Here is a 13,183-nt window from a genome sequence, read left to right on the forward strand (position 1 = left end):
CCGTGCCGCCTCCAAAGTAACACTCTTCTGACTTTTACAATCAGAGCTCGGTTTTGTCTGTTCTTGAACTCACCTAAATGGAGTTATGTATTCTCTTATGTCTAGCTTGTTATGGTCAACATTGTCATGAGATTCATCCATACTGTGTGTAGCAGTAGTTCATTCTTCTTCAAAATAAAATTATTATGTACTATTCCATTGTATGAATATTGCCCCAATGTATTTATCTATTCCCCTGTTGATGGATATTTGGGTTGTTTCCAGTTTGGGCCTGTTAGGAATAGTAATGCACACCCTGGTCAGTTATGTGTATGGTAACCATCTTCCCCCAGACTATGCCCTTGCCTTTTCACTTTCTAATGTGTCTTTTGATGAAGAAGTTATTAATTTTAATGAAGTTCAATATATTTAGCTTTTTCTTTATGGTTACTGCATTGTGTGCGCTGCTAAAGAAGCCTTGCTTACCCCCAAGGACATGAAGATTTTTTTCTATGTTTTCTTCTAGAAGATTTTGTTGTTGTTGTTGTATTACATTTTGTGTTTAGGTCTATAATCATTTTCAATTTAATTTTTGTCTGTAACATGAGATGGGGGAAGATTTGTATTTTTCCACCTGGGTATACAATTGACACAGCAATACTCATTGAAAAGACGATCTTTCTCCCACTGAATTCCAGTAACACAATTCATCGACGATGTAAGTGTGGTCTATTCTATTCTATTAGTCTAGTCTAGTCTAGTCTGTTCATTCGTCTATTTGTTTATCCATATGCAAATCAAACTATCTTAATCATTATATCTTTAGAGTAAGTCTCAGTATCTGGTAATAATAAGTTCTCCTACTTTGCTTTTCTTTTTTTAGATTGTTCATAATTATTTTAAGTCCTTTATGTTTAAGTCCTTTAAGTTCTTTATGTTTCCAAATTAATTTAGAATCAACTTGTAAATTTCCACAACACAACTCAGAAAAATTTTATTGTTATAGATATTTGGGGGAGAATTGACATCTTAACACTATTGACCCTTTCAATGGACATGGTATATCTCTCCATTTATTTAGACCTTCTTCAGTGTCTCTTGACAATGTTTTGTAGTTTTCAGTGTAGAGGTCCTGCACATCCTTTATTAGATTTTCTTATTTTTGTTACTATAAATGGCACTGTTTTATACTTCATTTTCTAATTGTTGCTAGTATGTAGACATACAATTTTTAAAAATTGACCTTGCATCCAGTGACCTTTCTAAATTCTTTTATTAATTCTCAAATCTTCTGTAGATTCATTTCTATGTATACAATGGTGTCATCTGCAAATAATGTTGGTTTCATTTCTCCCCTTCCAATTTTTAATACCTTGTAATTTCTTGTTCTTGTCTTATTGAACTGCCTAGATTTCCAATATAATGTTGCATAGAAATAGTGAGAGTGGGCAACCTTTCTTGTTTGTCAGCTAAGAGGAAAGCATTCAATAATTTATCATTAAATGTGATATTAGCTACAGGTGTTTTGTAGATTTCCTTTACTAGATTAAGAATGTTCCCCTCTTCCTAGTTTTCTGAAAGTTTTTTTAAAAAATCATAAACAGGTGTTGCATTTTAGCAAATGCTTTTACCACATCTGAGATGATAATGTTTTTACTTGGTCACTATGATGAATTGCATCACTTTTTGATTTTTAAATCAACTCATGAAACAAACTGACTTTGATCATGATGAACCTTTTTATATACCCCTGGATTTGCTTTGCATTTTCTTTAAGATCTTGCATTTCTATTTTGAGTAGTACCTGGAAATGTTACGTGCATCGTGGGTGCTCAGGAGTGGCATAAACTTCTGACTGTGCCTGGGTCAGACTCTGGGTCATTGCTGGAAGGGCTTCATCCAGGCGTGGTTTCCTCACTCCTGTCTACTCTAACCTCATCACTCTGCAAGGGGCATTTCAGGAAAAAGACCATTTTAATCTTAGGCCAGTCAAAATGTGCTCACACTTGGTGGATCAGAATGGCACTGGGGTAATTCCAATCCCAGCAGTCTGGTGGCATCCTGGAGCTGGCTCACAGTGGTTTGCAACAGCTGATGGTTAAAATTTCAGAAAATTTGAAAGCTGGCTATTGATTACAACAATTATTAAAAATAAATTATAGGGCTTCCCTGGTGGCGCAGTGGTTGAGAGTCCGCCTGCCGATGCAGGGGACATGGGTTCGTGCCCTGGTCCGGGAAGATCCCACATGCCGCGCAGCGGCTGGGCCCATGAGCCATGGCCGCTGAGCCTGCGCGTCCAGAGCCTGTGCTCCGCAACGGGAGAGGCCACAGCAGTGAGAGGCCCGCATACCGCAAAAACAAACAAACAAACAAAAAAACAAAATAAAACTGCTCTTGTAGCTCTATGAGTGCATAGAGAATTAAAAAAAAAATAAATTATATAAACTTGCAATTAAGTAAGTCATATTTTGAAAAGGTAATAAATACCCTGAACTCATCACTTTTAATTATATTGCTATCATCTTTGTCCTTTGGGTAATTTACATTTATTGTATATATATGGTGGAAATACTACAAAGGATTGGCCACTGATCATCTTTTCCCAACTCTGTGTTTAGTGCCATCACATTGGAGCTTGAAATCAGCCATGGTGGGAGTATCTACACTATGGAAAACAGCAAACACTACAAATCAGGGTTTTTAATTTTTCCCCAGAGAGCTGGTTGTTAAACTTTTGCAAGCCCACCACTGTAGCAACTTCCCCACCTGCTCCCTACGTCTTTTCCCTGTTTGGCAACATCCAGCATACTCTATATTTACCAGCTTACTTGGTTGTGTACTTTTCCTACTAGAAGATAAATTCCATGAGGGTGGAGAGTTTTGTTTGTTTTCTTCACTATAGTATCCTTAGCACCACCCACAGTGCCTGGCACATGGCAGGCCTCGATACACAGCTGTTGAATGAATGAACGAATGGATGAATGAATGAATGGATGGCGAGTGTCCTCCCATCTACCCCTGCCTAACTGCTGCAGGCGCCCAGTCATCAAGACCCAAGGATGTGGGCCTTCTGCACTGGCTCTCTCTTCCCCAGCCCCTACTCCCAAGGGTCCCTGGGACCAACAGCCTTGCCTTCGATTTCCCCACCTCTACTTTCACCTGCCTGCTAAGTCTCCTTCCACAGACCCTCCAGGAAGGCTGTACAAAGACACAAACTAACCCTCATCATTCCTGCCTCAAGCCTGCTGTGACTCCTGCAACAACATTTAAGAAATCTAGTCCAGGCCCTGCACCTGCTGCTTCTTGTTACTCGGAAGGATATCATTTTGACAGTAGCCTAAGGCTCCTTGGAGATGCTTCAGCTGTTTGTCCTCTGATGTTCAAGTGGGAGAGGCAGAGGGGTGGGCTTCAAAAGCACCCCCAACACACACATCTGGAACACATTGGCTTTTATCTATTTCACTAAAGTTTTGGATCTTTGCAACTGTGTTTGAAAAAAGAATTTTGCAGATCTCTAGCATAAATTCTATGGACTGTTCTCTTGACACCCATAGATCCACATTCTTCCTTCTCTGCCCTGCTCTGTAGGACTTCTAAGGACAACACCAATCAGGGTCCCTTGCCTGCTGTGCTCCCTGGGGTTTCAACCAATGGGGAGGCATGGATGGAGATGGGAGGAGGGACAAGAGATGGGTCAGAGTATTGATGCCCCGGCTCCCTCCTTGCCAGACCGTGGTTGGCACAGGCTGTGTCCCTCCATCTAAGGCCATAGCTCTCTTACAGCTGCAGGTCCCCTTTTTCCAGTTACTGTTCCCCTCTTTTAGCCCTCTGAACCTAGTGACGTAACAACTTCCCCTCCCACTGATGCAGGGTGCTTCACTCTCAAAGGTTGGATTCCCCGAGCCCTGCCCACACCTGTATATGCAGCCCTTTAACTCTCCTCAGCCTCCCTTTTGACTGTGCTGGCCGTGTCCTGGAACCCCGACCCCTTCCAAGCCCTTATCCCTGAGTGTGACTTCCAAGCCCGCATTCTGCATCACTGCACCCTGCCTCCACACAGCTCGTCTTCCATCACCTGGGCGTTCCCTACCACGCTCTGAGCCCTTTCCCACCTCCACGCATTGCTTCTGCTGGGCCTTCTCTCCTCTGGGCCCCTTGCTCACACCGTCAGCAGGCGCTGGTCTTTGCACCCACCAGTTTGCATGTCAGTCCCTCTGCTGGGGTGTGGGGTGCCCCTGGCGGCATGAGCAAGACACCCCTTGGGGCTGGCACAAAGCCTGGCACACAGCCAGTTGTTGACTCAAAGTGATGACTGAATGGCAACTTTTTCCTTCAAATGCCAACCCTGTGCAGCAAATCATTAGCATATTATCTCTGCTGGATGGAAAAATCTCCAGGCACGGGGCCAGTATAACTGAGGCCTCTGTGCCAGTTGGAAGAAACAGCACTCACCCTGATTCTCCCACACAGGCTGGTGGGCTGGGCACTCAACGAACGCCAGGGCTCCTCAGGAAAAGAGTCTTATTTGTTGCATAGACAAAGCAGGTAAGGACACGGTCACCACGCCAGAGTTGGCTTGTCACTGGCTTATTTACTCCCAAAATCCATCAAGAAAGTGGAGGGGGCATCATTATTATGGGCCAAATGTATCATCTTCAGTCTGTCCCATACCTTTTATTCTATAGTTATTCTGGTGGATCATGGCAATGCTCTCTGAGAAATTCTCCACACATCTCCAGCCCCACAGGACAGGAGCGGGTGGGGCTAGAATCAATCTATCATGAATTGTGCAGCATCAGGGCAGAAGTGGCTGGTCCTTCCTCCCTGGTTCTGGAGAGCAACCAGGTCAACATCACTAAAGGAAGGAAGAGGATTGGGAAGGACTCCCTGCCTTTGGACTTAATCACATTGGTGACAAGCACCATTCAAAATCTTCTCCTCTTTGAGACTTCTGGGTGGGCCGGGGCAGCTTTCTCTAGTCTATGATATACAGTTGGCCGTTCGTATTCACTACCTCCGCATCCTCCGATTCAACCAGCCAGATCGATCTGCGGTTGCTTGAATCCGCGGATGTGGAACCTGTGGATACCGAGGGCCAACCACACTATGCCATTTTATACTATAAGGAACTTGAGCATCTGAGGATTTTGGTATCCCTGGGGCATCCTGGAACCAATCCCTTGTGAATACTGAGGGACGGCTGTACATTCTAACATCAACCATGTCTTCACTGAGATGACGTAATTCACACCTTATCTAGGGGAGCTCAACCCTGGCTGCACATTGGACTGACCTGGAGAGCTTTAAAAACTATCCAAGTAGGGACCCCAACCCCCAGAGGTCTTGATTTAATTGGTCTGGGGAAGGACCTGGGCCCTGGGACGTTTTACAAAGTTCCTCAAAGGGATTCTAAGGTGCAGCCGGGCTTATCTAATCATATCATCCAGCTCTTTAACAGGAGGACCCAAAAATTCTTGTCTTCGTTCTCGAGGTCACCGTCTAACCACAGGGCATCTTTGGTGTCTGGGCAGAGATCCTGGGTGTCTATGAGCTCCTTGGACGTCAGTGGCTGAGCATGTGAGATATTTCAAAGTCAAGTCCGGAATTAGCAGACTCCCCTCCTGAAGCCTCCCTTGGTTGGGGTATGCATGTGTGTGTGTGTGTGTGCGTGTGTGTGTTTACCAACTGATGTATGTCCTGGTAATAGTCCAGAGAGGCGAATGCAGAAGTCTTGATCCAGACCCAGACAGTTAACACCAGGAGGGAAACAGTTAACGCCCAGACAGTTAACGCCTGATGTGACTTGAGAGGGGTGGACCCAGGGGTGGGTCACAGAACAGAGGCCCCTTCTCAAGGGGCTGCCACTGCTCAGCCTCTGCCAGCATCACCATCAAGGAATGTGTGCTTGGTCTTACCACACCTCCCTAATTTTCAAGAGGAGTCAGAAATCTGGATTTTCTGTTCAATTACTTGACTTTTCTGAGTTGAGCTCAATTTTTAAAACACACACACACACACACACACACACACTCTAAGTAGGACAACAAAACACATCTGCAGACTGGGATGGGACCCAGGCCCTCAGAACTAGAGGGAACAGCAGACCAACTCCTCGTGTTTTGGATTAAAAGTGGAGATTTCCACTCCTTGTCAAGGACCTGAAGAGCAATGCCACAGAATCTCCTGTCTGTTTGCCGAGGCACAAATGTGCCTTCTGTTGCAGCCAGGTCCCGGGGAGCGGGCACAGCTGTCCTGGCATGGATCAGTCGCCACGTAACTGTGCTACTTGCCACCTGCTGCCCTTTTGGCTGTAACATCGTGAGGTGATGAAATCTTTTTCTTGGTGAAAGACAGCCCCCTAAAGTAGCCAGCAGCATGGCATGCGTGATGGGGAGAAAGCCAGGGAAAGAGGGATGGCTTTGATCCAGAAGGTGGGATTGTGACATTGGGGTAAAGTGTGAACGGGGGGACTCAGCAGGGCTCAGATCTGTGGGGAACCGAGCTCACCATATGCTCTTCTGCAGACCATTAAAAAGCGATTAGCAGGACTGTTTCAGCTGGTGCCGCTGTCAGGAACCTCAGAGAACATGCCGGGGATGGGAGGGTCTGGGGCTGGGTGATGATGGGCACTGGCCCTGGAGGGTCATGAGGGGTCCAGGATGTCTGCCAGGGAAAGGCCATCGGTGTGTGTGTGTGTGTGAGGGTACTGATACACAAGGAACCCTGGACGTATGTTGCACGTACACAGGCAAACTGAACGGGAGCCTGGGCAGAGTGCAGCGTAGGGCTTCTGACCTCAGCTCAGCTCATCGGGGCACAGAACTCCCCGCTTTGAGCAGGATGGGACAGCCAGAAGTTCCTCCTACTGAGAGAGCCCCCCACCACTGCCTCTCATGTGTTTCGCTCCCTCTTGTTTTTTCAGAACTCTGCATCTCCCCAGAGGCCTTCCTTGATCACCCTCAGTCATGGGGTCCTTCTGCTTCCTGCTCTTAGCCCCCGGCCCAGCTCATCTCTTCCCTGTGACGTCATCTCACAGTTGCTTTTCTTCTGCATCATCGTCTCCCCCTCAGAACGTGAGCTCCAGAAGGGCAGGGCCACACCTCCCTCTTGTCCCCAGGCGGCGCTGGGCGCATGCAAATGCCCAACAATACCCGTGGAACAGCCAGGGAGTCAGAGATGTGGTGCCCCGGAGGATCCAGCAGGAATTCCTCTCTGCCCCCAGGATTTTCCTTGCGGGTTTCATGGGCACCCCAGCTATGAAGGGGGCATCTTCTCATTCCCTGCCGCCGCCAGGCCTTCGCTGAGTCCATGTGTCTGGCCCCAGGGCTGTGTGGGGAGAAGGGGCACAGGTCCTACTGTCCCAAGGCTCACAGCCTACTGAGCAGAGGAGGCCACAGGGCAGAGAGGGGCTCCATTCCAAGTGTCTGGGTGAGGGTCCTGGGTGCCAGGAGAGGTGCCATCAGCCCAGGAGGCGTGGAGCTGGCTCTCAGAACGGGCAGAGTTTGGTGGGTGGTTAGGGAGGGCTTCCTGGAGGAGGGTGGAGTGAGGACCAGGAGGGCACTGCTTGGGGGAGGCAACTGCACAAGCAAGGCGGATGCAGCCAAGCTGGAAAGCTGGTGCTGAGCCTGGGACCCTATGAGCTGGGAGAGGGAGGGTCCTCATCCACTGGCCACCTGGTTCCCTACACTGTGTGGAGGAGGAGGTGACTTATCCAAGGTCACAGCATAGATAAAGCTGGGACTCAAACCCAGGCCTCCTGACCCTGAAGCCTGAGCCCGTGCCTATGCAGGAAGCTTGCCTTCTACAGCCCAAACCTGCCTGAGGCGGAGCCCAGGTCAGAGGTCAGAGTGGTGGAGGACACAGCCCCCTGGGGGCAGGTGCAGCATGTCTGGTTCTTTTGGTCTGTTCTCACCGAGGTTGTCTTCCCTTAAAAAGCGGGTGTGAAGAGTGCTTCTTCCTCCAGGAAGCCCTCCCTTCAGGCCCTATCCTGCCCAAGCCCTTCGTGAGCTCCCTCTCCCTTTATTAGGCTGGGCTGTAAACGTCTCCGCTGGGGATGGGATAGATCTGCCTGAGCTCTGGGTCCTCAGAGGTTGGCATGGTGTGTGTCGGTGGCCTGTACTACTGAGTGGATACGGCACTAGTCCTGACCTAGACCCCAGCCTGGACTGGCTCCTGACCTCACACACTCACCCTTCAGCAACTTGCACCGCTTCTTGGTGACACCATGCGCTTCCAAAGTCGCGTCCAGCCCCACCTCTGGGTCACTTTGTTGGCCCTTGGGGTTTACCCTGCTTGACCCTCTGCCCCCTACAGAGCCACCCTGTGCACATCACGGCCCTGGCATCAATAATCTGGCCTGTTTTTCCACCATGGAAGCTAGCATTATATGGCTCCAGGCCCCAGGCCCCAGGCCCATTCTCTCCGCCGGGGCAGGCCTTTGTAAAATGACTAGAGTCTGGGATTACATGGGGACAACCAGACAGAAGAGACGGGAAGTGCCTGGAGAGGGATGCACAGTCCTGCCTCCCGAAGGTTTGGCAGCCAGGTTGATAGAAGACACCCTCCCAGTCCCTTCCCAAAGAGCACTGAACAGACTGAAGGACTGAATGACAAACTTTATTAGAAACGCTCTTCATTCGTCGAATTCACATTAAAGTGGCAGGGGGCAGTGCCGTCTGGGGCTCTGGTGTCCCGCTGCTGTGACAATTTCCAGTTACAAATCAGTCTGGGCAGAGAGTGTTGGAAACGCGAGAGATGCCTGGTGGTGGCAGCGGCAGCGGCAGCATTGTTCCCGGGGTGGGGACAGGCTGGGGCGGGTGGACAAGGTGCCTCACATCCACCCTTCCAGTTACAGAGCTGCCCCAAGGCCCCAAGCTGATAAATAAACAGCACATCACACACACACACACACACGTGAAACAGAAACAAACTCGTACAAGTCTCCTCAAGTGAAAAAATAATTCGCGCAAATAAAGCTTTGTGGCAGCCAGGCTGCATCCTGAATGGACGGTTGCCTGGAGACCCTCAGTCCCCCAGGAAGGCTCCCCAGCCAGTGGACATCACCCCCGTGGGTGTCACAAGGCCTCCAATTCCCCCATTAGCACCTTTGGACTAAGTACTGCCCTCACCACACTCTTCTAAAATGCAACGCTACTTAAAACAATAATAATAAAGGATACACTCATTCCCTGGGGTGAATCTGTCAGACTCAGCTTCCCTGAATAGAGGTGCCCTGGGCATCCAGAGACTGGGGGTCCGGGTGGGGAAGGACGGCGAGTGAGAGGGGAAGTAAACAACGTTCAGAGAGGTAAGCTGGGAGGTGTCTCAGCACTGCTTTGTCCACTTGCCAATTCCGCAGCTGGGCATCCCTAGGTTAACAGTCTCTCAAAGGGGCACAAAGTCCTAAAGTGTCATGACAATCCTGCTGCCCTGGGAAGGGTGGGGACCCAGAGGGGCACAGGCATCAAGCTGCTTTCACCATGCATTATTCAGAGGCAATGTTCTCCCGGAGCTGGCCAATTTTCCCCTGGCCCTGTCTGCAGCGGGGCACGCAACAGAAAGTGTCTTGCCCAAATGTTTTATTCATTCTCTTGAATAAGGAAACAGGCTCTCGGATCAATGCCGGTGGCTGCTTGGCTGCTGTGTCCTGCTCAGCGGGCAGGATCTCCACCCAGCGCAGGCTTCGGGCTCTTTCCGGCTTCCAAGGAGGTGTCTGACTTGGGAGGGCTGCTTCCAAGGCAGCAAATACTGTTGGCAACAGACATTTCCTTTTCAAAGTTGGGAAGATGTCCTGGCCTTTCAAAGAAGTGAATGTCCTGGGGAGCCAGGGTGAGGAGGGAGACTCCTTCCTGATGTACAGTGTGACCGTGAAGCGACAGGCCTGGGTCTGTGGGTGTCCTCCGCTGCCCCTCCGTCCCCGGCTCACTGGTACTGCAGATAGTTTTTGAGAGATTGAGGCAGGGGCAGGGAGTCGATGTCCCGTAGGCGCTGGCGGCCCAGGGCCAGGCGGATGCATCTCCGGCACAGGTCCATCAACGGCAGGGGCTCGGCTACAACGAGAGGGAAGAGAGTTAAGTCTCACCAGAGCTGTCCCTACACCTCTCACCCTTACCCACCTCCTGCTCACCCCCTGCCCGCCTGCTCCTGAGCTGCCCCCTTCAGGGCCCCAGGTTCCTCAGAGAAGCCTTCTCTGGTTATAGTAGCTGAAGGCTTAGAACAGTGTCTTTCAAATTGTGGGATGCAACCAACCCGACTAAAGACACATGGAATCAATTCCTTAGGTGGTGACCAGCGATTAAAGAAAAAAAAAGAAAGAAAAGGAAAGAAAGAAGAAACAGAGAGTGATGCCACAGCAAGGGGTGAATACGGCTCCACGAAAGCTCTGTCTCTGAGGTAAGTGTTCAGTGTGTCTCAATGTAAAAAATACTTTTCACTGCAGGTCGTGATAAAATGAGAGACGCTGACGTAGGGTGGATCTGCAGGGGGCTTCCTCTTAGAAACAGGTGAGGTGGCGGGGGCTGTTTGAAATGCCCTTGAACCCTCAAACTTCTCCTCTAGCCTCTTTGGATGGTGAGTGGAGGAATGCATTTTCTTCAAATGTCCAGTTCTAGAAAAAATTCATGAATTAGAAATCATAAGCCATGGCACCTCTGGACATAGGACCGAGGTTTAGTTAGATTTATTGCAGACATACTTATGAAGCTCTTATTCTCTTCCGGGCTCTCTAATTGGACCCCGGGGATACAGAGATCACTAAGCCAAGGCCAATGGCAGCCCTGGGTGTGAAGGAAGGCTCGAGGTCTGGAAGTTGAAATATGTGAATAATTGTAGCAGAGTGTAACATATGCAATAATTCTTAAATGCACAAGGACAGAAACTGAGCAGTTCCTATATGGAAGAGTCACTTGAAAGCTTCCAGGAGAGGATACTGGAAAGGGGTTTTGAAGGGTGAATAGGAGTTTTATGTGATGTGAGGTTGGGGAGGGTGTTCTAGGCAGAGAGAACAGGTAAAAGCATGGAGGCATAAGACAGGCGGGGAGGTCTGGAGGGAGAGGAATGGTGCTGATCAGCTGGATCTGGAAAGAAGAGGGTGGTGGTCACATGCTGTTTCACGTGGCTTCTGCAGCCCTAGTTCCCCCAAACCCACAGGAACATGCTAGAGGCCTGATGCTGCATCTTAGCACTTGTTTTTTTGTCAACAGAACAAGTGATGTTTTAAAAGCATTCTATAACGTGCTAAGATACAATAAAACTGTAAGTGGTAAACACTAACACAAGAGTTGTGGGAGGAATAATATCACAAGGGAATGGAAGGAATGGGAAGGTTGTTGAGAGTGTGTTTTATAGGAATTTTCATTTACTGGAGATGCAGAGTTAAAGAGAAGAGTCATTAAAATCAAACCCAGACTTGGCTGGTGCGTTGGAAGCCATGCACAAGAGCGTACCCAGCCCTCCTTCACGTGGGGCGAGGCTGCATATCCTCGCGGAGTGTTGGTGGTTTTAAACACTCCCATCTCTGTATCTTCTTTTTTTTTTTTTTTTTTTTTTTTTTTTGCGGTATGCGGGCCTCTCACTGTTGTGGCCTCCCCCGTTGCGGAGCACAGGCTCCGGACGCGCAGGCTCCGGACGCGCAGGCTCAGCGGCCATGGCTCACGGGCCCAGCCGCTCCGCGGCATATGGGATCCTCCCAGACCGGGGCACGAACCCGTATCCCCTGCATCGGCAGGCGGACTCTCAACCACTTGCGCCACCAGGGAGGCCCTCTGTATCTTCTTTTGATCCTCATACAAACCCTTGAAGTTAGCTAGGGAGACCTGGGCACCCCCTCTTTCCCATCCCTAGAAAGCAGATTACTCACTCCGAGTCTTGCGGTCACGTGGTCACCATGCCTAGGCCAACACCTGACACCCCCCTCGAGGTGTCCCCATCTCTCCCCTAGCAATGCCCCTGCACCCAGCTCTCCTCTCACTGTCTCCCACCCAGTTCTCATCCAAGCTTTGCACAGTCCCCCAAATTATGCCTCTGTGAACCCCTTTCCCTGCCTCCCCACCCAAATCTTCCCATCCTTGACATCTTGACCTGCCCACCGCAAGTTCCCATGATCTCCTTTTAGTTCCTATAGCACCAATGCTTGCCGCCTGTGCCACTGGACATTGGGGAGAAAAAAACCTTTAAAAGCCTTATTTAATGATCAACTGCTACTTATTTACCAAGCGACATGAGAGATGAAATATAATTGTAGCTACTGTTTATTGAAGACATATTACGTGGCCAGGTGCTGTGCTAAGCTCTTTATCTGTACCAACTCATGTGAATGTATGTATCAAACTCATATCACAGTTACCTCTTAGGGGTGGATGGACCTAGAGTCTGTCATACAGCATGAAGTAAGTCAGAAAGAGAAAAACAAGTACCATATGCTAATGCATATATATGGAATCTAAAAATACGGTACTGATGAACCTAGTGGCAGGGCAGGAATAAAGATGCAGACATAGAGAACGGACTTGAGGACACAGTGGGGATGGGCAGGGGAAGCTGGGACGAAGTGAGAGAGTAACGTTGACATATATACACTAGCCAGTGTAAAATGGATAGCTAGTGGGAAGCAGCCGCATAGCACAGGGAGATCAGTTCTGTGCTCTGTGACCACCTAGAGGGGTGGGATAGGGAGGGTGGGAGGGAGGCTCAAGAGGGAGGGGATATGGGGATATATGTATACATGTAGCTGATTCACTTTGTTGTATAGCAGAAACTAACACAACATTGTAAAGCAATTATACTCCAATAAGGATGTAAAACATATAAAAATAAAAAGGTAATACAGTAAAAAAATATATATTTCCTCTTCGGGTAGGAACTATTATTATTATCCCCATTTTAAGGAGGAAGAAACAGAAACACAGAGTGGGTAAGTCACTTGCCCAAGGACACACAGCTGGTAAATGGCAAAGCTGGGAGTTGGACCCAGGCAGCTGGAAACTGGAAACTGTCTTATATTTAACCACATTTATTGAGCATCTGTTCTGTCCCTTTGCTACATTAGGTTTACAGTTAAGTCCCCTACATGTGAACAAGTTCTGTTCCGAGAGTGTGTTCATAAGTCCAATTTGATCCTAAGTCCAACAAAGTTAGCCTAGGTACCCAACTAGCACAATCAGCTATATAGTACTGTACTGTAATAGGTTTATAATACTTTTCACAC

General features: G+C 48.7%; 1 protein-coding gene across 1 annotated transcript in view; it reads right to left on the reverse strand.

The window, feature by feature from the left end:
• Positions 1–9,762: 9,762 nt before the first annotated feature.
• Positions 9,763–13,183, reverse strand: part of SPSB4 (splA/ryanodine receptor domain and SOCS box containing 4) — a 62,498-nt gene continuing 59,077 nt past the window's right edge. Inside the window, exon 2 of the mRNA XM_060100225.1 lies at positions 9,763–10,028. Within this exon, the coding sequence (XP_059956208.1) occupies positions 9,901–10,028 (128 nt within the window). The 3' untranslated portion in view covers positions 9,763–9,900. The remainder of the gene's footprint in view (positions 10,029–13,183) is intronic.

This window comes from Mesoplodon densirostris, chromosome 5, assembly GCF_025265405.1.
Source record: "Mesoplodon densirostris isolate mMesDen1 chromosome 5, mMesDen1 primary haplotype, whole genome shotgun sequence".
NCBI lineage: Eukaryota > Metazoa > Chordata > Mammalia > Artiodactyla > Ziphiidae > Mesoplodon > Mesoplodon densirostris.